Below are 23205 nucleotides of genomic sequence, written 5' to 3'. Positions count from 1 at the left end.
CAGGCCAGTCAAGTTCTCCCGCACCGATCTCAACAAACCGTTGTGTATGGACCTCGCTTCGTGAAGTTGGGGGCATTGTCATACTGAAACAGGAAAGGGCCTTCCCCAAACTGTTGTCACCAAGTTGGAAGCACAAAATAATTTAGAATATCATTGTATGCTGTAACGTTAATATTTCCCTTGAAAAACATCCTCAGACCATTATTCCTCCTGCACCAACCGTTCTCCTGGCATACACCAAACCCAGATTAGTTCGTTGGACTGCCAGATGGTGAAGCGTGATTCATCACTCCAGAGAACGCCTTTCCACTGGTCCAGAGTCCAATAGTGGTGGGTTTTACACCACCCTAGCCAACACTTGGCATTGCTTATGGTGTTCTTAGGCTTGTATGCAGCTGCTCGGCCATGGAAACCCATTTCATGAAGCTCCCAATGAACAGGTCTTGTGCTGATGTTGCTACCAGAGGCAGTTTGGAACTCAGAGTGTTGTAACTGAGGACAGATGATTTTTACACGCTACGGGCTTCAGAGCTCGGCAGTCCGGTTGTGAGCTTGTGTGGCCTACCACTTCGTGGCTGAGCCGTTGTTGCTCCAATACATTTCGACTTCACAATAACAGCACCTACAGTTGACTGGGACAGCTCTAGTAGGGCAGAAATCTGACGAACTGACTTGTTGGAAAGGAAGCATCCTATGACGGTGCCAGATGGAAAGTTACTGAGTCTTCAGTAAGGTCATCTTTTATGGAGATTACATGGCTGTGTGCTCCATTTTATATACCTGTCATCAACAGGTGTGGCTGAAAAAGCCGAACCTACTAATTTGAAGGGGTGGGGTGTCCACATACTTTTGTATGTTGTATCTAGGGAACATAAGACTGTCAGTCCAGGACAGTTTGATCTGCTGGCCTTGCTTTGCTATGGTATCTATATTTAGCATGATTTGTAGATTTCTTCTGTTTGAGAAGTCTAATATTTTGTAAAACTCAGGTAAAAAATACACACAACAAAAATGCAGTGTTGAGACGATAAAAATGATATGATATGACTTTTAAAGGTGCAGTTCTAGAAATACATATCCCATATCTTCCTGTGCTGATCCCTCTGCTGTCCAGCAGTGCATCCTGACTTCTTTCACCCCCCCCCCCCCAGAGCTCTGTGGTCAGGTTATAGAGCTCAAATCCAACCTGGAAGAGTTAGAAGCTTAGAGACCAGACCTCAGATAGTCAAAAGGTTTTGTGTCGGTCTACCTGAGGGACCAACTATCCATCACCTTAGTTCAAGTTCAACTTTTATTGTTACATTCAGTACCGTGAAATACTTAGCTTACATACTATCTAACAGCTTTATGGTTTCAATCTCAACTCTGTTTCTGTTTTTTTGTTCTTCCAAGAGAACAGCCTTCCATGGTGAGTGCTGCTGGTTGCTTATAGTCGTCATAAAGGCATTTGACAGGCTGTATTTTTGTTGTTGTTGACAAAAAACATTTGGACAAATGGATGGATTTTCTTCCCATGATTGATTAAACACAAAAGTTAAATTGTCCAGTGAAACAGTGAATACCCCCTACCCACCACTCCGTGTTGGACATAATGTTTATTGTTGTTAGTCTGAATGACAAGAAGTGTTTTCTTGTCCTGTTTCAGAACTCGAGGCGAAGGAGGCGTGTGATTGGCTACGAGCGGCAGGATTCCCCCAATACGCTCAGCTCTTTGAAGGTAATAAACTCAATCACCCAATAATACACCAGAACAATACAACACACACACACACACACACACACACACACACACACACACACACACACACACACACACACACACACACACACACACACACACACACACACACACACACACACACACACACACACACACACACACACACACACACACACACAATAAACTATAAACAGACCAACTATAAAACAAACGGCAGTTTTATTTTGAAACGTAACATCCATTGTGAAATGAGCTACTGTTGATTAGAGCTTTGTCTAGAATGTCATTGTATACTGTAGCATTAAGATTTCCCTTCACTGGAACTAACTGCCTGAACCATTAAAAACAGCCCCAGGCCATTATTCCTCCACCAAACTTTACAGATGGAACTATTTACAGTTGGAACATTCGGGTTATTATGCTGACGTTGCTTCCAGAGGCATTTTGGAACTCGATAGTAAGTTATGGAACCGAGGAAAGATGATTCTAACACACTACACGCTTCAGCACTCGGTGGTCCCTTTCTGTGAGCTTCTGAGGCCTACCACTTCGTGGCTGAGCCGTTGTTGCACCAATACATTTCCACATCACAATAACAGCACTTACAGTTGACTGGGGTAGTTCTAGCAGGGCAGAAATCTGACGAACTGACTTGTTGGAAAGGATGCATCCTATGACGGTGCCACGTTGAACTTCACTGAGCTCTTCAATAGGGCCATTCTATTGCCAATTTTTGTCTATGGAGATTGCATGGCTGTATGCTCGACTTTATACACTTGTCAAAACGTAGTTTGAATATGAGGAGTGAATCATTTGGCACAGTCTGGCTTCCTCTTACACTGCCCAGCCCTACCCAACCCTGTTCCATCTCCAATCATGTCCTCTCCCCTGCTCTCCTCTCATGTCTTCTCCCCTCCTCTCCTCTCATGTCCTCTCCTATCATGTCCTCTCCTCTTCTATTATGTCCTCTCCTCTCATGTCCTCTCCTCTCATGTCTTCTCCTCTCCTCTCATGTCCTCTCCTCTCCTCTTATGTCCTCTCCTCTTATGTCCCTCCTTTCATGTCCTCTCCTCTTATGTCCTCTCCAATCATGCCCTCTCCTCTCCTCTCATGTCCTGTCCTATTTTATTATGTCCTCTCCTCTCCTCTCGTGTCCTCTCCTCTCCTCTCATGTCCTCTCCTCTCCTCTTATGTACTCTCCTCTCATGTCTTCTCCTCTCCTCTCATGTCCTCTCCTCTCCTCTTATGTCCTCTCCTCTTATGTCCCTCCTCTCATGTCCTCGCCTCTCCTCTTATGTCCCTCCTCTCATGTCCTCTCCTCTCTTCTTATGTCCTCTCCAATCATGTCCTCTCCTCTCATGTCTTCTCCTCTCCTCTCATGTCCTCTCCTCTCCTCTTATGTCCTCTCTCTTATGTCCCTCCTCTTATGTCCCTCCTCTCATGTCCTCTCCTCTCCTCTTATGTCCTCTCCAATCATGTCCTCTCCTCTACTCTCATGTCTTCTCCTCTCCTCTCATGTCCTCTCCTCTCATGCCCTCTCCTCTCCTTTCATGTCCTCTCCTCTTTTATTATGTCCTCTCCTCTCCTCTCATGTCTTCTCCCCTCCTCTCCTCTCATGTCCTCTCCTATCATGTCCTCTCCTATCATGTCCTCTCCTCTTCTATTATGTCCTCTCCTCTCATGTCCTCTCCTATCATGTCTTCTCCTCTCCTCTCATGTCCTCTCCTCTCCTCTTATGTCATCTCCTCTTATGTCCCTCCTCTCATGTCCTCTCCTCTTATGTCCTCTCCAATCATGCCCTCTCCTCTCATGTCCTCTCCTCTTTTATTATGTCCTCCCCTCTCCTCTTATGTCCTCTCCTCTCATGTCCCTCCTCTCATGTCCTCTCCTCTTATGTCCTCTCCAATCATGTCCTCTCCTCTCCTCTCATGTCTTCTCCTCTCCTCTCATGTCCCTCTTCTCATGTCCTCTCCTCTTATGCCCTCTCCTCTTATGTCCCTCCTCTCATGTCCTCTCCTCTCCTCTTATGTCCTTTCCTCTTATGTCCTCTCCTCTTATGTCCCTCCTCTCATGTCCTCTCCTCTCCTCGTATGTCCTCTCCAATCATGTCTTCTCCTCTTATGTCCTCTCCTCTTATGTCCCTCCTCATGTCCTCTCCTCTCCTCTTATGTCCTTTCCTCTTATGTCCTCTCCTCTTATGTCCCTCCTCTCATGTCCTCTCCTCGTATGTCCTCTCCAATCATGTCCTCTCCTCTCCTCTCCTCTCATGTCTTCTCCTCTTATGTCCTCTCCTCTTATGTCCCTCCTCTCATGTCCTCTCCTCTCCTCTTATATCCTCTCCTCTGTCATGTCCTCTCCTCTTATGTCCCTCCTCTCATGTCCCTCCTGTCATGTCCTCTCCTCTTATGTCCCTCCAGTCATGTCCTCTCCTCTCCTCTTATGTCCCTCCTCTCATGTCCTCTCCAATCATGTCCTCTCCTCTCCTCCCATGTCTTCTCCTCTCCTCTCCTCTCCTCTCCTCTCCTCTCCTCTCCTCTCCTCTCTCTCTCCTCTCCTCTCCTCTCCCTCTCCTCTCCTCTCCTCTCCTCTCCTCTCCTCTCCCCTTATGTCCTCTCCTCTTATGTCCCTCCTCTCATGTCCTCTCCTCTCCTCTTATGTCCTCCCCTCTTATGTCCTCTCCTCTTATATCCTTCCTCTCATGTCCTCTCCTCTCCTCTTATGTCCCTCCTCTCATGTCCTCTCCTCTCCAATCATGTCCTCTCCTCTCCTCTCATGTCTTCTCCTCTCATGTCCTCTCCTCTTCTCTTATGTCCTCTCCTCTTATGTCCTCTCCTCTCATGTCCTCTCCTCTTATGTCCTCTCCTCTTATATTCCTCCTCTCATGTCCTCTCCTCTTAGGTCTTCTCCTCTTATGTCCTCTCCTCTTATGTCCCTTCTCTCATGTCTTCTCCTCTCCTCTTATGTCCCTCCTCTTTTGTCCTCTCCTCTCCTCTTATGTCCCTCCTCTCCTCTCCTCTCCTCTCCTCTCCTCTCCTCTCCTCTCCTCTCCTCTCCTCTCCTCTCCTCTCCTCTCCTCTCCTCTCCTCTCCTTTCCCCTTATGTCCTCTCCTCTTATGTCCCTCCTCTCATGTCCTCTCCTCTCCTCTTATGTCCTCCCCTCTTATGTCCTCTCCTCTTATATCCTTCCTCTCATGTCCTCTCCTCTCCTCTTATGTCCCTCCTCTCATGTCCTCTCCTCTCCAATCATGTCCTCTCCTCTCCTCTCATGTCTTCTCCTCTCATGTCCTCTCCTCTTCTCTTATGTCCTCTCCTCTTATGTCCTCTCCTCTCATGTCCTCTCCTCTTATGTCCTCTCCTCTTATATTCCTCCTCTCATGTCCTCTCCTCTTAGGTCTTCTCCTCTTATGTCCTCTCCTCTTATGTCCCTTCTCTCATGTCTTCTCCTCTCCTCTTATGTCCCTCCTCTTTTGTCCACTCCTCTCCTCTTATGTCCCTCCTCTTTTGTCCTCTCCTCTCCTCTCATGTCCTCTCCTCTTCTATTATGTCCTCTCCTCTCCAATCATGTCCTCTCCTCTCCTCTTATGTCCCTCCTCTTATGTCCCTCCTCTCATGTCCCTCCAGTCATGTCCTCTCCTCTCCTCTTATGTCCCTCCTCTCATGTCCTCTCCTCTCCTCTTATGTCCTCTCCAATCATGTCCTCTCCTCTCCTCTCATGTCTTCTCCTCTCCTCTCATGTCTTCTCCTCTCCTCTCATGTCCTCTCCTCTCCTCTTATGTCCCTCCTCTCATGTCCTCTCCTCTCCTCTTATGTCCTCTCCTCTTATCTCCTCTCCTCTTATGTCCCTCCTCTCATGTCCTCTCCTCTCCTCCTATGTCCTCTCCTCTTATGTCCTCTCTTCTCATGTTCCTCCTCTCATGTCCTCTCCTCTTCTATTATGTCATCTCCTCTCCAATCATGTTATGTCCTCTCCAATCATGTCCTCTCCTCTTCTATTATGTCCTCTCCTCTCCAATCATGTCCTCTCCTCTCCTCTTATGTCCTCTCCTCTTATGTCCCTCCTCTCATGTCCTCTCCTCTCCTCTTATGTCCTTTCCTCTTATGTCCTCTCCTCTTATGTCCCTCCTCTCATGTCCTCTCCTCTCCTCGTATGTCCTCTCCAATCATGTCTTCTCTTATGTCCTCTCCTCTTATGTCCCTCCTCATGTCCTCTCCTCTCCTCTTATGTCCTTTCCTCTTATGTCCTCTCCTCTTATGTCCCTCCTCTCATGTCCTCTCCTCGTATGTCCTCTCCAATCATGTCCTCTCCTCTCCTCTCCTCTCATGTCTTCTCCTCTTATGTCCTCTCCTCTTATGTCCCTCCTCTCATGTCCTCTCCTCTCCTCTTATATCCTCTCCTCTTATGTCCTCTCCATTCATGTCCCTCCTCTCATGTCCCTCCTGTCATGTCCTCTCCTCTTATGTCCCTCCTCTCATGTCCCTCCTGTCATGTCCTCTCCTCTTATGTCCCTCCAGTCATGTCCTCTCCTCTCCTCTTATGTCCCTCCTCTCATGTCCTCTCCAATCATGTCCTCTCCTCTCCTCCCATGTCTTCTCCTCTCCTCTCCTCTCCTCTCCTCTCCTCTCCTCTCCTCTCCTCTCCTCTCCTCTCCTCTCCTCTCCTCTCCTCTCCTCTCCTCTCCTCTTATGTCCTCTCCTCTTATGTCCCTCCTCTCATGTCCTCTCCTCTCCTCTTATGTCCTCCCCTCTTATGTCCTCTCCTCTTATATCCTTCCTCTCATGTCCTCTCCTCTCCTCTTATGTCCCTCCTCTCATGTCCTCTCCTCTCCAATCATGTCCTCTCCTCTCCTCTCATGTCTTCTCCTCTCATGTCCTCTCCTCTTCTCTTATGTCCTCTCCTCTTATGTCCTCTCCTCTCATGTCCTCTCCTCTTATGTCCTCTCCTCTTATATTCCTCTTCTCATGTCCTCTCCTCTTAGGTCTTCTCCTCTTATGTCCTCTCCTCTTATGTCCCTTCTCTCATGTCTTCTCCTCTCCTCTTATGTCCCTCCTCTTTTGTCCTCTCCTCTCCTCTTATGTCCCTCCTCTTTTGTCCTCTCCTCTCCTCTCATGTCCTCTCCTCTTCTATTATGTCCTCTCCTCTCCAATCATGTCCTCTCCTCTCCTCTTATGTCCCTCCTCTTATGTCCCTCCTCTCATGTCCCTCCAGTCATGTCCTCTCCTCTCCTCTTATGTCCCTCCTCTCATGTCCTCTCCAATCATGTCCTCTCCTCTCCTCTCATGTCTTCTCCTCTCCTCTCATGTCTTCTCCTCTCCTCTCATGTCCTCTCCTCTCCTCTTATGTCCCTCCTCTCATGTCCTCTCCTCTCCTCTTATGTCCTCTCCTCTTATCTCCTCTCCTCTTATGTCCCTCCTCTCATGTCCTCTCCTCTCCTCCTATGTCCTCTCCTCTTATGTCCTCTCTTCTCATGTTCCTCCTCTCATGTCCTCTCCTCTTCTATTATGTCATCTCCTCTCCAATCATGTTATGTCCTCTCCAATCATGTCCTCTCCTCTTCTATTATGTCCTCTCCTCTCCAATCATGTCCTCTCCTCTCCTCTTATGTCCTCTCCTCTTATGTTCCTCCTCTCATGTCCTCTCCTCTTCTATTATGGCCTCTCCTCTCCTCTCATGTCCTCTCCTCTCCTCGCATGTCCTCTCCTAACATGTCCTCTCCTCTCATGTCCTCTCCTAACATGTCCTCTCCTATCATGTCCTCTCCTCTCATGTCCTCTCCTCTCATGTCTTCTCTTCTCATGTCTTGTCCTCTCCTCTTATGTCCTCTTGTCTCATGTCCTCTCCTCTCCTCTCATGTCCTCTCCTCTTATGTCTTCTCCTCTCCTCTTATGTCCTTTCCTCTTATGTCCTCTCTTCTCATGTCCTGTCCTCTCCTCTCATGTCCTCTTCTATTATGTCCTCTCTTCTCATGTCCTCTCCTCTCCTCTTATGTCCTCTCCTCTTATGTCCTCTCCTCTTATGTCCCTCCTCTCATGTCCTCTCCTCTCCTCCTATGTCCTCTCCTCTTATGTCCTCTCTTCTCATGTTCCTCCTCTCATGTCCTCTCCTCTTCTATTATGTCCTCTCCTCTCCAATCATGTTATGTCCTCTCCAATCATGTCCTCTCCTCTTCTATTATGTCCTCTCCTCTCCAATCATGTCCTCTCCTCTCCTCTTATGTCCTCTCCTCTTATGTTCCTCCTCTCATGTCCTCTCCTCTTCTATTATGGCCTCTCCTCTCCTCTCATGTCCTCTCCTCTCCTCTCATGTCCTCTCCTCTCCTCTCATGTCCTCTCCTCTCATGTCCTCTCCTCTCATGTCCTCTCCTATCATGTCCTCTCCTCTCATGTCCTCTCCTCTCATGTCCTCTCCTCTCATGTCTTCTCCTCTCATGTCTTCTCCTCTCCTCTTATGTCCTCTTGTCTCATGTCCTCTCCTCTCCTCTCATGTCCTCTCCTCTCCTCTCATGTCCTCTCCTCTCATGTCCTCTCCTATCATGTCCTCTCCTCTCATGTCCTCTCCTCTCATATCCTCTCCTCTCATGTCTTCTCCTCTCATGTCTTCTCCTCTCCTCTTATGTCCTCTTGTCTCATGTCCTCTCCTCTCCTCTTATGTCCTCTCCTCTCATGTTCTCTCCTCTTATGTCCTCTCTTCTCATGTCCTATCCTCTCCTCTCATGTCCTCTTCTCTTCTATCATGTCTTCTCCTCTCATGTCTTCTCCTCTCCTCTTATGTCCTCTTGTCTCATGTCCTCTCCTCTCCTCTTATGTCCTCTCCTCTCATGTCCTCTCCTCTCATGTCCTCTCCTATCATGTCTTCTCCTCTCATGTCTTCTCCTCTCCTCTTATGTCCTCTTGTCTCATGTCCTCTCCTCTCCTCTTATGTCCTCTCCTCTCATGTTCTCTCCTATTATGTCCTCTCTTCTCATGTCCTATCCTCTCCTCTCATGTCCTCTCCTCATGCCTCTCCTCTCCTCTTATGTCTTCTCCTCTCCTCTTATGTCCTTTCCTCTTATGTCCTCTCTTCTCATGTCCTGTCCTCTCCTCTCATGTCCTCTTCTATTATGTCCTCTCTTCTCATGTCCTCTCCTCTCCTCTCATGTCCTCTCCTCTCATGTCCTCTCCTATCATGTCTTCTCCTCTCATGTCTTCTCCTCTCCTCTTATGTCCTCTTGTCTCATGTCCTCTCCTCTCCTCTTATGTCCTCTCCTCTCATGTTCTCTCCTCTTATGTCCTCTCTTCTCATGTCCTATCCTCTCCTCTCATGTCCTCTCCTCATGCCTCTCCTCTCCTCTTATGTCTTCTCCTCTCCTCTTATGTCCTTTCCTCTTATGTCCTCTCTTCTCATGTCCTGTCCTCTCCTCTCATGTCCTCTTCTATTATGTCCTCTCTTCTCATGTCCTCTCCGCTCCCCTCCTCTCATGTCCTATCCTCTCCTCTCATGTCCTCTCCTCATGCCTCTCCTCTCCTCTTATGTCTTCTCCTCTCCTCTTATGTCCTTTCCTCTTATGTCCTCTCTTCTCATGTCCTGTCCTCTCCTCTCATGTCCTCTTCTATTATGTCCTCTCTTCTCATGTCCTCTCCTCTCCTCTCATGTCCTCTCCTCTCATGTCCTCTCCTATCATGTCTTCTCCTCTTATGTCTTCTCCTCTCCTCTTATGTCCTCTTGTCTCATGTCCTCTCCTCTCCTCTTATGTCCTCTCCTCTCATGTTCTCTCCTCTTATGTCCTCTCTTCTCATGTCCTATCCTCTCCTCTCATGTCCTCTCCTCATGCCTCTCCTCTCCTCTTATGTCTTCTCCTCTCCTCTTATGTCCTTTCCTCTTATGTCCTCTCTTCTCATGTCCTGTCCTCTCCTCTCATGTCCTCTTCTATTATGTCCTCTCTTCTCATGTCCTCTCCGCTCCCCTCCTCTCATGTCCTATCCTCTCCTCTCATGTCCTCTCCTCATGCCTCTCCTCTCCTCTTATGTCTTCTCCTCTCCTCTTATGTCCTTTCCTCTTATGTCCTCTCTTCTCATGTCCTGTCCTCTCCTCTCATGTCCTCTTCTATTATGTCCTCTCTTCTCATGTCCTCTCCTCTCATGTCCTCTTCTATTATGTCCTCTCTTCTCATGTCCTCTCCTCTCCCCTCCTCTCATGTCCTATCATCTCAGGTCCTCTCCTCTCCTCTCATGTCCTCTCCTATCCTCTCATGTCTTCTCCTCTTATGTCCTCTCCTCTCATGTCCTATCATCTCAGGTCCTCTCCTATCCTCTCATGTCCTCTCCTATCCTCTCATGTCTTCTCCTCTTATGTCCTCTCCTTTCAGGTCCTATCCTCTTCTCTCCTCTTATGTCCTCACCTGTCCTCTCATGTTCTCTCCTCCTCTCATGTCCTCTTCCCTCCTCTCCTGTCCTCTCCTCTCATGTCCTTTCCTCTGGCAGTTTCATTTGCACAGCTGTCCTCAAGAGTCTCAGGTCTACAGCTTCTTTTAACTCACTCAGGGAGGGAGGAGAGAGAAAAGTGACAGAGCGACAGGGGGGACTGCTGAAAGAGAGAAAGAGAAAGACTCGGTTGGGCTTTGGTCTGGATATTTCCTGGCTAGAGTTACTACCCAAATATGTCCAGCACACTAAAACAAAGAGGTCATGGGAAAAAGTTTTATCATCATGGTTGAGAAGCAGCCAGCTCCCCTCACCCCTACTACCTACCCTCTCCTCCTCACCCCTGTTCCCCTGCTCCCTTCCTCCTCAACCTTGCTCCTCAACCCTGCTCCCCTCCTCCCCTCCTCACCCCTGTTCCCCTGCTCCCTTCCTCCTCAACCCTGCTCCCCTCCTCCCCTCCTCCTCAACCCTGCCCCCCTCCTCCCTTCCTCCTCACTTCCTCCTCACCCCTGCTCCCCTCCTCCCTTCCTCCTCCCCAACCTCCTCCTCAACCCTGCTCCCCTCCTCCCCTCCTCCTCAACCCTGCTCCCCTCCTCCCTTCCTCCTCAACCCTTCCTCCCTTCCTCCTCACTTCCTCCTCACCCCTGCTCCCCTCCTCCCTTCCTCCTCCCCTCCTCCCTTCCTCCTCAACCCTGCTCCCCTCCTCCCCTCCTCCCTTCCTCCTCACCCCTGCTCCCCTCATCCCCTCCTCCTCAACCCTCCTCCCTCCTCCCTTCCTCCTCACCCCTGCCCTCCTCCCTTCCTCCTCAACCCTGCTCCCCTCCTCCCTTCCTCCTCAACCCTGCTCCCCTCCTCCCTTCCTCCTCACCCCTGCTCCCCTCCTCCCCTCCTCCTCCCCTCCTCCCTTCCTCCCCTCCTCCCTTCCTCCTCAACCCTGCTCCCCTGCTCCCCTCCTCCCTTCCTCCTCAACCCTGCTCCCCTCCTCCCTTCCTCCTCACCCCTGCTCCCCTGCTCCCCTCCTCCCTCCTCCCCTCCTCCCTTCTTCTTCCCAGCACCCTCGATGCTCCAGGTCTTTTGAAGTGAGTGGGTGTCATGAATCTCTTAGTGACAGGGATTGTAGCCTGTTGTAAAGGAGACACACTGAGTGTGTTTGTATGTGCGTACGTGTGGCTGCATGTGCGATTGTATCAGTGTGTATGGAAAGCCGCAGCTACAATCTCTCCACATTATGTCCCCCTGTATTCAGCTCCATACAGCCGCTCAGTAAAGGAAACAATGTATTTTTTATGTGTATCCTATGGCCTACACCGGCCAAATCTGGATGACATTGGGCCAAGTGTGCGCCACCCTATGGGACTCCCAATCACAGCCAGTTGTGATACACCCTGGATTTGAACCAGGGTGTCTGTAGTAACGACTCTAGCACTGAGATGCAGTGCCTTAGACCGCTGCGCCACTCAGGAGCCCAATTCATGTGAAGCTGTTGTATTGAGGCAGACACTGATGAGTGGACTTGAAGATTGAGTATAAAGTAAGTACATTTTCAAACCATTTCACAATTGCTGACGGCTGCGGTTCCCCTGACCCAGATCTGTCTGAGTGTATTCTGATATCTGTGTTTCTCCTTATGTGACAGACCATGCTGCGTTGCTTTTCATAAAACAGTTAATGAAACCACATGAATGCTGTAGGATGTAATATTGAGGGTCTTAAGTGAATCTGTGACTGCGTCCCAAATGGCACCCTATTCCCTACATAGTGGACTATGGGCTCTGGTCAAAAGTAGTGCACTATGTAGGCAATAAGGTGCCAATTGGGACGCAGATGGTGTGTTACATAGCAGGAGGCCAATACCCAGAGACAGACGTAATGCTGCTGCTGCTGCTACTGCTCAATGTCTCAGCGCCGTTATTTGGGCAAGCCCTGTCTCTCTTCATTACCATCTCTCTCTCTCTCTCTCTCTCTCTCTCTCTCTCTCTCTCTCTCTCTCTCTCTCTCTCTCTCTCTCTCTCTCTCTCTCTCTCTCTCCCCCCCTCTTTCTCTCTCTCTCTCTCTCCCTCTCTCTCTCTCTCTCTCTCTCTCTCTCTCTCTCTCTCTCTCTCTCTCTCTCTCTCTCTCTCTCTCTCTCTCTCTCTCTCTCTGTCTCTGTCTCTCTCTCTCTCTCTGTCTCTCTCTCTCTCTCTCGCTCCTGGATAGGTCTCTGGAAACAATGTGCTTTCCTTCTCATAACTGTTCCGTTTAACTTCCTGAGTTAAAAAGTGAAGCTGGTTGTGATCTGCCACGTGTCCAGCCTGCTGCCCTATTAAGGAGCTAGATACAGTGCCTTGCGAAAGTATTCGGCCCCCTTGAACTTTGTGACCTTTTGCCACATTTCAGGTTTCAAACAAAGATATAAAACTGTATTTTTTTGTGAAGAATCGACAACAAGTGGGACACAATCATGAAGTGGAACAAGTTTTTAACAAATCAAAAACTGAAAAATTGGGCGTGCAAAATTCAGCCCCCTTAAGTTAATACTTTGTAGCGCCACCTTTTGCTGCGATTACAGCTGTAAGTCGCTTGGGGTATGTCTCTCAGTTATGCACATCGAGAGACTGAAATGTTTTCCCATTCCTCCTTGCAAAACAGCTCGAGCTCAGTGAGGTTGAATGGAGATTATTTGTGAACAGCAGTTTTCAGTTCTTTCCACAGATTCTCGATTGGATTCACGTCTGGACTTTGACTTGGCCATTCTAACACCTGGATATGTTTATTTTTGAACCATTCCATTGTAGATTTGGCTTTATGTTTTGGATCATTGTCTTGTTGGAAGACAAATCTCCGTCCCAGTCTCAGGTCTTTTGCAGACTCCATCAGGTTTTCTTCCAGAATGGTCCTGTATTTGGCTCCATCCATCTTCCCATCAATTTTAACCATCTTCCCTGTCCCTGCTGAAGAAAAGCAGGCCCAAACCATGATGCTGCCACCACCATGTTTGACAGTGGGGATGGTGTGTTCAGGGTGATGGGCTGTGTTGCTTTTACGCCAAACATAACGATCATGGGCCTCTTGGCTGCATCTCTGATCAGTCTTCTCCTTGTATGAGCTGAAAGTTTAGAGGGACGGCCAGGTCTTGGTAGATTTGCAGTGGTCTGATACTCCTTCCATTTCAATATTATCGCTTGCACAGTGCTCCTTGGGATGTTTAAAGCTTGGGAAATATTTTTGTATCCAAATCCGGCTTTAAACTTCTTCACAACAGTATCTCGGACCTGCCTGGTGTGTTCCTTGTTCTTCATGATGCTCTCTGCGCTTTTAACGGACCTCTGAGACTATCACAGTGCAGGTGCATTTATACGGAGACTTGATTACACACAGGTGGATTGTATTTATCATCATTAGTCATTTAGGTCAACATTGGATCATTCAGAGATCCTCACTAAACATCTGGAGAGAGTTTGCTGCACTGAAAGTAAAGGGGCTGAATAATTTTGCACGCCCAATTTTTCAGTTTTTGATTTGTTAAAAAAGTTTGAAATATCCAATAAATGTCGTTCCACTTGATGATTGTGTACCACTTGTTGTTGATTCTTCACAAAAAAATACAGTTTTATATCTTTATGTTTGAAGCCTGAAATGTGGCAAAAGGTCGCAAAGTTCAAGGGGGCCGAATACTTTCGCAAGGCACTGTAACTACTGAGAGGAGAAATGGACCGAACAATTTAAAGTTGTATCTTTAATCTAATAGCAGCATGTAATCTGTTAATCTGTTTCCTCAGACTCTCAGTTCCCCATCGACATCTCTCCTGTGAAGAAAGACCATGACTTTCTGGACAACGACCTGGTGGAACCTCTCTACAGGTGAGTGGATTAAACCTGGGTGGATTTTCCATACTGCTTCCATACATTTAGTTTTTTATTTATTTTATTTCACCTTTATTTAACCAGGTAGGCTAGTTGAGAACAAGTTCTCATTTGCAACTGCGACCTGGCCAAGATAAAAGCATAGCAGTGTGAACAGACAACACAGAGTTACACATGGAATAAACAATTAACAAGTCAATAACACAGTAGAAAAAAAATGGGCAGTCTATATACAATGTGTGCAAAAGGCATGAGGAGGTAGGCGAATAATACAGTTTTGCAGATTAACACTGGAGTGATAAATGATCAGGTCATGTACAGACGTTGACGTTGACGGTGTGAGTTTGTATGCCAGTCAGTAAGGTAACACCAGAGAGAGAGCTGAGTGTTTGAGCCTCAGGGAAGTGAAATGGATCTACACCGCTTAAACCGACAGAGTGATAATCACTGTGAGCAACAAGCAACTCACGCATCGAGCAGTCCTTCACTAGACAGACGTCACAGAAACCTCACACTAACGTTACGGCAATCTCTAATTGACTCAACAACCAAAAACACATACAGTGCATTCGGAAATTATTCAAACCCTTTGAATGTTTCCACATTTTGTTACGTTATTCTAAAATTAATTGAATATATTGTTTTCCTCAACAAACTACACACAATAACCCATAATGACAAAGCGAAAACAGGTTCAGAATTCTTTGAAAATGTATTACATGTATAAAAAAACGAAATACCTTATTTACATATTGTATGTATTCAGACCCTTTGCTATGAGACTTGAAATTGAGCTCAGGCGCATCCTGTTTCCACTAAACATCTTTGAGATGTTTCTACAACTTGACTGGAGGCCACATGTGGTTAATTCAATTAACCATTAGATATTATTTGGAAAGGCACACACCAGTCTATATACCGTCCAACAGTTGACAGTGCATGTCAGAGTAAAAACCAAGCCATGAGATCGAAGGATTTTTTTGTAGAGCTCCGAGACAGGATTGTGTCGAGGCACAGATCTGGGGAAGGGTACCCAAAAAATGATGCAGCATTGAAGGTACCCAACACAGTGGCCTCCATCATTCTTAAATGGAAGAAGTTTGAAACAACCAAAAATCTTCCTAGAGCTTTCCGCCCCTCCAAACTGCCCACTCAGACAGAGCTCCAGATTCCCTCTGAGGAGATAGAAAAACCTTCCAGAAGGACAACCATCTCTGCAGCCCTCCACCAGTCAGGCCTTTATGGTAGAGTGGCCAGACGGAAGCCACTCCTCAGTAAAAGGCACATGACAGCCCACTTGGAGTTTGCCAAAGGGACCTAAAGGATTCAGGCCATGAGAAACAAGATTCTCTGGTCTGATGAAACCAAGATTGAACTCTTTGACCTGAATTTCCAAGTGTCATGTTTGGAGGAAACTTGGCACCATCCCTACAGTGAAGCATGGTGGTGGCAGCATCATGCCGTGGGGATGTTTTTCAGCGGCAGGGCCTGGGAGACTAGTCAGGATCAAGGGAAAGATGAACGGAGCAAAGTACAGAGAGATCCTTGATGAAAACCTGCTCCAGAGCGCTCAGGACCTCAGACTGGGGCGAAGGTTCACCTTCCAAAAGGACAATGACCCGAGGCACACAGCCAAGACAACGCAGGAGTGGCTTCGGGACTAGTCTCTGAATGTCCTTGAGTGGCCCAGCCAGAGCTCGGACTTGAACCCGATCTAATTTCTCTGGAGAGACCTGACAATAGCTGTGCAGCGATGCTCCCCATCCAATCCGACAGAGTTTGAGAGGATCTGCAGAGAAGAATGGGAGAAACTCCCCAAATACAGGTACGCCAAGCTTGTAACGTCATATCCAAGAAGACTCAAGGCTGTAATCACTGCCAAAAGTGCTTCAACAAAGTACTGAGGAAAGGGTCTGAATACTTATGTAAATGTGATATTTCAGTTTTTTTATTTTTTATAAATTTGCAACAATTTCTAAAGACCTGTTTTTGTTTTGTCATTACAGGGTATTGTCTGTAGATTGATGAGGAATAAAACAACTTAATCCATAAGGCTGTATCATACATATTTTGGGGGAAAAACTCAAGGGGTCCAAACTAGCCATGCAGACAATGCCTCCCAGCTCCCACTTCCCTGTGACTGTCTCCCTGTGAGTGCCTGGGAACACTTCCTCCCTCCACACTGGCCATGGGGCTGAGAGGAACACTTCCTCCCTCCACACTGGCCATGGGACTGAGAGGAACACTTCTTCCCTCCACACTGGCCATGGGGCTGAGAGGAACACTTCCTCCCTCCACACTGGCCATGGGGCTGAGAGGAGCACTTCTTCCCTCCACACTGGCCATGGGGCTGAGAGGAACACTTCTTCCCTCCACTCTGGCCATGGGGCTGAGAGGAACACTTCCTCCCCCCACACTGGCCATGGGGCTGAGAGGAACACTTCCTCCCTCCACACTGGCCATGGGTCTGAGAGGAACACTTCCTCCCTCCACACTGTCCATGGGGCTGAGAGGAACACTTCCTCCCTCCACACTGGCCATGGGGCTGAGAGGAACACTTCTTCCCTCCACACTGGCCATGGGGCTGAGAGGAACACTTCCTCCCTCCACACTGGCCATGGGGCTGAGAGGAACACTTCCTCCCTCCACACTGGCCATGGGGCTGAGAGGAACACTTCATCCCTCCACACTGGCCATGGGGCTGAGAGGAACACTTCCTCCCTCCACACTGGCCATGGGGCTGAGAGGAACACTTCCTCCCTCCACACTGGCCATGGGGCTGAGAGGAACACTTCCTCCCTCCACACTGTCCATGGGGCTGAGAGGAACACTTCTTCCCTCCACACTGGCCATGGGGCTGAGAGGAACACTTCCTCCCTCCACACTGTCCATGGGGCTGAGAGGAACACTTCCTCCCTCCACACTGGCCATGGGGCTGAGGCTGAGAGGAACAGATAGATGTGTCGTGCTCTCCACTGCTGTTTTCCTTTTGATCCCTGGTTATTCAGGCTGTATTATGCTCAATAGTCAAAACGTTTTATCTTTAGAATAAGTTATTATTTTTTAATTTTTACCAGGCAAGTCAGTTAAGAACAAATTCTTATTTTCAATGACGGCCTAGGAACAGTGGGTTAACTGCCTGTTCAGGGGCAGAATGACAGATTTGCACCTTTTCAGCTTGGGGATTTGAACTTGCAACCTTCCGGTTACTAGTTCAACGCTCTAACAACTAGGCTACCCTGCCTCCCCTGAAGTTAGGGGCCCTCAGCACTCTCTATAGGCTCTACGGGCTCCAACAGCTACTGTAAGGACTATGGGAACTAACCTAAGCTGAGTGTGAAATGGCAACCTATTCCCTATAGTGCCTTACATTTGACTAGAGCTCTATGGGCCCTGGTCAAAAGAAGTGTACTATATAGGGAATAGGGTACCATTTGGGACACAAACTACTGTATCCTGTTGGCTCCAGAGCAGCAGGAGAAGGCTAGAGGCTAGCATCTTCTAACTCTACTACATCTGAAGCTTTTTACTGTCACAGAATCCACATAAACCCTGCATGGGACAATATCTGGAGTGGTAAAACGTTATGACTGTCACGCCGCAAATCTTCTGTCAAGCGCCATTTTTCTGGCGTGGGATTGGTTAGGAATGTGTCGTCATGTTTACCTCTTGTTGTTGTTGTTGTCGTTGTTGCTTTAGGCAGGGCAGCTTGTTGGCCTGTGTGTTTCTGTGTCATTTACCTTCGCAGTCGGCCAGCCTCCACAGGCCACTACTCTCCTACTCTCTGCCAGGCTAGCTGTTCCACAGGCCACTATTCTCCTACTCTCTGCCAGGCTAGCTGTTCCACAGGCCACTATTCTCCTACTCTCTGCCAGGCTAGCTGTTCCACAGGCCACTATTCTCCTACTCTCTGCCAGGCTAGCTGTTCCACAGGCCACTATTCTCCTACTCTCTGCCAGGCTAGCTGTTCCACAGGCCACTATTCTCCTACTCTCTGCCAGGCTAGCTGTTCCACAGGCCACTACTCTCCTACTCTCTGCCAGGCTAGCTGTGCCACAGGCCACTATTCTCCTACTCTCTGCCAGGCTAGGTATCCCACAGACCCCTACTCTCCTACTCTCTGCCAGGCTAGGTGTCCCACAGACCCCTACTCTCCTACTCTCTGCCAGGCTAGCTGTCCCACAAACCCCTAGTCTCCTACTCTCTGCCAGGCTAGGTGTCCCACAGGCCCCTACTCTCCTACTCTCTGCCAGGCTAGCTGTCCCACAGGCCTCTATTCTCCTACTCTCTGCCAGGCTAGGTGTTCCACAGGCCCCTATTCTCCTACTCTCAGCCAGGCTAGCTGTCCCACAGGCCCCTACTTTCTGTCAGGCTAGCTGTCCCACAGGCCTCTATTCTCCTACTCTCTGCCAGGCTAGCTGTCCCACAGACCCCTAGTCTCCTACTCTCTGCTAGGCTAGGTGTCCCACAGGCCCCTACTCTCTGCCAGGCTAGCTGTCCCACAGGCTCCTACTCTCTGTCAGGCTAGCTATCCCACAGGTCTCTACTCTCCTACTCTCTGCCAGGCTAGCTGTCCCACAGGCCCCTACTCTCTGCCAGGCTAGCTGTCCCACAGGTCTCTACTCTCCTACTCTCTGCCCAGCTAGCTGTCCCACAGGCCTCTACTCTCCTACTCTCCGCCAGGCTACTTGTCCCACAGGCCCCTACTCTCTGCCAGGCTAGCTGTCCCACAGGTCTCTACTCTCCTACTCTCTGCCAGGCTAGCTGTCCCACAGGCCTCTACTCTCCTACTCTCTGCCAGGCTACTTGTCCCACAGGCCCCTACTCTCTGCCAGGCTAGCTGTCCCACAGGTCTCTACTCTCCTACTCTCTGCCAGGCTAGCTGTCCCACAGGCCCCTACTCTCCACCAGGCTAGTTGTCCCACAAGCCTCTACTCTCAGACTGTATCCCAAATGGCACCCTATTCCCTATATTGTGCAATACCTTTGACCGTAGTGCACTATATAGGGGATAGGGTACCATTTGGTACATAGTCACAGCCTCCCAGGCAGTTTTACTGTTTGTAAGGTATATTGTAAATTCCCATTGTTACTCTAAAAACTTGTGGGTGGGATTTAATAGAAACCAACTCAAACAGTTATGGAGTTGGTTAGAGCTGGTTAGCCCAGAAAATACCAACAGGGACTATAAAATCCTACTGGAAAGAAGGAGAGTGTGACTAAGAAGGAGCAGGGACATGAAGTCTGTGTGTAGCTGGAGAAGCAGCAGAGACTAGTCCATTAGCTGCTGATGGAGAATCTCTGTGAACCACAGCGCCTCAGCAGTCTTCACCAATTAGGTCCCTGTCAGGGAGAGAGAAGCCAGAAGCAGAAGGACTGGCAGGGAGATAGAGCGAGAGAGGCCAGAGAGCATCTGTCCATTAACATTAAGTTATTAGCCACAGTTAGCAGGCATGATTAGTTTTGTGCTGCCCTGGCTGGGTAGTCGTCAGACCCACAGTCATTTAACTCCTGGACTGAACAACTGACTGTGTCTATTCCTGGTGACTTCTCTCGGAGAGAAGTGTGATCTCTGAGATTGTTATTGTTTACATCCATCTGGCTTGTTTCTCTTCCAGACGACTCAACACCTTGAACAAGTGTGCCTCTATGAAACTAGATGTCAACCTTCCTAAGAAAAAGGTAAGCAGAGGTTTTAATTATTATAATATTATTCTATATGATGACTGTTATGATCCTGTTCAGTTGCACAGTGATATTGTATAACAGCTTTAGTCAATGCAAGGCTGTTATGTATACCTGTCTAAGGTATTATGGTAATAATTACTGAGGACATCGGCCAAGTAGTAGTCCTGTAACAACAGAAAACTCCTCCTCCTCTTACCCATCTATCCTTCCATCCCTCTATCCTTCCATCCCTCTATCCTTCCATCCCTCTTTCCTTCCATCCCTCTATCCTTCCATCCCTCTATCCTTCCATCCCTCTATCCTTCCATCCCTCTTTCCGTCCATCCCTCTATCCTTCTATCCCTCTATCCTTCCATCCCTCTATCCTTCCATCCCTCTATCCTTCCATCCCTCTATCCTTCTATCCCTCTATCCTTCCATCCCTCTATCCTTCCATCCCTCTTTCCTTCCATCCCTCTTTCCTTCCATCCTTCTATCCTTCCATCCCTCTATCCTTCCATCCCTCTTTCCTTCCATCCCTCTATCCTTCCATCCCTCTTTCCTTCCATCCCTCTTTCCTTCCATCCCTCTTTCCTTCCATCCCTCTATCCTTCCATCCCTCTTTCCTTCCATCCCTCTTTCCTTCCATCCCTCTATCCTTCCATCCCTCTTTCCTTCCATCCCTCTTTCCTTCCATCCCTCTATCCTTCCATCCCTCTATCCTTCCATCCCTCTATCCTTCTATCCCTCTATCCTTCCATCCCTCTATCCTTCCATCCCTCTTTCCTTCCATCCCTCTTTCCTTCCATCCTTCTATCCTTCCATCCCTCTATCCTTCCATCCCTCTTTCCTTCCATCCCTCTATCCTTCCATCCCTCTTTCCTTCCATCCCTCTTTCCTTCCATCCCTCTATCCTTCCATCCCTCTATCCTTCCATCCCTCTTTCTTTCCATCCCTCTTTCCTTCCATCCCTCTATCCTTCCATCCCTCTTTCCTTCCATCCCTCTTTCCTTCCATCCTTCTATCCTTCCATCCCTCTAACCCAGATCCTGTGATATGTGAGATGTGTCCATTGTCGTATCCCCTAAAGTGTACACTACTTTTAACCAGAGCCCTATTAGCCCTGGTCACATGTAGTTTACTATAAGGTATAGGGTGCCATTTGGGACGCACCCATCACCTCTGTTGTTTCAACTTCCTTCAGTGTGGAGGGAAGTCCCTCTCGGCTTCAGGACATTTCAGATTGGTTTATTCATGGCTGGAAAAACCAGATTAGGAGGTTATATCATCATGATTATGTGATCGATGTATAGAACTGTAATGTGATTATAACTGAACAGACACATCCTCTGGCTCCGCTGTTAACTGTCAGGAAAACACAGATGACATTTGTCTCTCCTTCCTGGAACAGATAGAGATACAGACAGGCTGTGATGCTACACCCTCACAGATCTCACAATATCTAGCTTTCCCATCAGCTTATAACTACAACCAATCATTCGGATTGTGTCTTGTCACCATGTGTTGATAACAGTGTACTGGCAGTGCTATGTGTCTTCTCTCTTCCTGTGTGTCCAGAGGGAAGACTCGGATGAGTGTGTTTATGTAACTGTTAACTGATTTTGATTTCTACCTGACTAGGTGATCATGTGTTGATAATTGGTTTTGTGTTGTCTTCCTGTGTATTCAGAGTGAAGACTCTGATGAGGAGGACCTGCTTGCCATCAGTGACAGATGGACGTTTGAGTGGACGAGCCGCCGCTGGTCCAGACTAAAGGGGGAAGGGCGGAGTCCCAGGGAGGGGGAAGGCCGGGGCCTGCGGAACACTACCAGTAGCGAGAGTGTTCTAACTGACCTCAGCGAACCAGAGGTCTCATCTCTCCACAGTGAGAGTAGCGGGGGGAGTGGCCACCAGGCTGTGAGCACAGAGGACTCAGACTGCTCTAACCGGAACTACTCTGACTCTGCAGCCATGCCTGAACCTGACTTCAACTCCCTTACCCTGCCGCACCTCCCCTATTACGGCTCGTTGCCCACCAAAAACAACCGCGCCGGACGGACCCGAGCCAAGGACTTCCTGCGCCACATGGAGACGCTACGTTCCCGGGGCACGTTGGATAGGGGGAGGAGCAAGATGCTGGTTATCAGCGCTCCGGTACTGCAGATGGAGCCGCAGGCCCTGAAGACGATGCGCTGTGTGGAGATCACCAATGGGGACGGGTCGAGGGCGGAGGTACCCACTGTTGGACCAATCCTAGGGCTAACCCCCCAGTGCCCCTCCAGCAGCGAGGGCAGCCACTCCAGCGACAGCACCGTCTCCTCCCCCAGTCTGAAGGAGAGGAAGCCCCACTCCCAGCGGACGGACCGGTCTGACGCCAAGCGCAGTGGCATGTATCTGGAGGACTTGGCCGTGTTCTCCAGCCTGCAGCGGAACAGTGGCGTGGCCGAACACAACCGGCATAACGAGTTCCGCTCCTACGAGGACCTGGTGGTCCACATACCCAAAGACCATAAGCCTGGCACCTTTCCCAAGGCCCTGTCCATAGAGAGCCTCTCCCCCACCCTGGGGGCCTCCGTCCCCTGGTACAGCGGCAGCCTCAATCCCCTGGAGCCCCAGTCCAACCCCAACCCCCGACCTAACTCTAACCCCAGGGAGTTCCACCCCCGCCCTGCCACCCAGTTCTGCCCACGGGGCAGTAGGATCAGTGTGTACGACAACGTCCCTGGGTCTCACCTCTATGCCTCTACTGGAGACCTGTTGGACCTGGAGAAGGAAGACCTGTTCCCCCACCTGGATGACATCTTGCAGCACGTCAACGGCCTGCAGCAGATAGTGGACCGCTGGTCCAAGAACATGCTGCCCTCTGCAGGCCTGGACGGACAGCCTGCAGGTATGCAGTCATCCAGCCAGATCACGCTGGACTTTGAGGGGACGTCTGTTCTGGAGGGACAGAGCACAGCCAGTGACGGGGACAGAGACCGTGTGTCCCTCATTGAGACTCACTGTACAGGACACAGAGAGAGGAGGGACTCAGGAGTGGGAGCATCGCTAACCAGACCCAACCGGTAAGAATCATAGTCCTCAAATGGTTATTAACATCTCAGTGTTTAGTTCCTTGTAGAAGTCATTATCCTGTCCTTATTTCCATACTGATAGTGCTAAACACTTACTCAAAACGTCTGTCTTTTAGAGGAGAAGTCTTGACATCATTGTCAAAAGTTGCATCCCAAATGGCTCTCTATTCCCAAGATTGTGCACCTCTCCCCTGCATACTTTCCCTTTAGGGATATGATCAAAAGTAGTGTGCTATATAGGGAATAGGGTGCCATTTGGAACGTATATTAACTGTTGTCCTCCTTCTCTGTCTCTCTGGCATTAGTCTGCGATGGCCCAGCTTCCAGATGTCCAACCGGCTCAGCCACTCAGTGGCCTCGCTCCAGATCACCAACCAATCAGCAGGCCAGCTCAGCCTGCTGCAGAAGTTCTCTCTCCTCCGCCTCACTGCCATCATGGAGAAATACTCCATGTCCAACAAACACGGATGGACCTGGTGAGCACTATCAATCAATCTATCAAT

General features: G+C 49.0%; 1 protein-coding gene across 5 annotated transcripts in view; it reads left to right on the top strand.

Moving 5' to 3' along the window:
- LOC124005020 (stAR-related lipid transfer protein 13-like) overlaps window positions 1-23205 on the top strand; it is a 129258-nt gene that overhangs the window by 95945 nt on the left and 10108 nt on the right. For all 5 annotated transcript variants that reach the window (XM_046313855.1, XM_046313857.1, XM_046313856.1 and 2 more), the window contains 5 exons: window positions 1646-1717; window positions 13876-13957; window positions 19579-19642; window positions 21318-22693; window positions 23008-23178. In XM_046313855.1, coding sequence (XP_046169811.1) covers window positions 1646-1717; window positions 13876-13957; window positions 19579-19642; window positions 21318-22693; window positions 23008-23178 — 1765 coding nt within the window. The remainder of the gene's footprint in view (window positions 1-1645; window positions 1718-13875; window positions 13958-19578; window positions 19643-21317; window positions 22694-23007; window positions 23179-23205) is intronic.

Source organism: Oncorhynchus gorbuscha, linkage group LG19 (genome assembly GCF_021184085.1).
Source record: "Oncorhynchus gorbuscha isolate QuinsamMale2020 ecotype Even-year linkage group LG19, OgorEven_v1.0, whole genome shotgun sequence".
Lineage (NCBI taxonomy): Eukaryota > Metazoa > Chordata > Actinopteri > Salmoniformes > Salmonidae > Oncorhynchus > Oncorhynchus gorbuscha.
The sequence above is the reverse complement of the archived record's forward strand: the minus strand, read 5'-3'. Positions and strand labels throughout refer to the sequence as shown.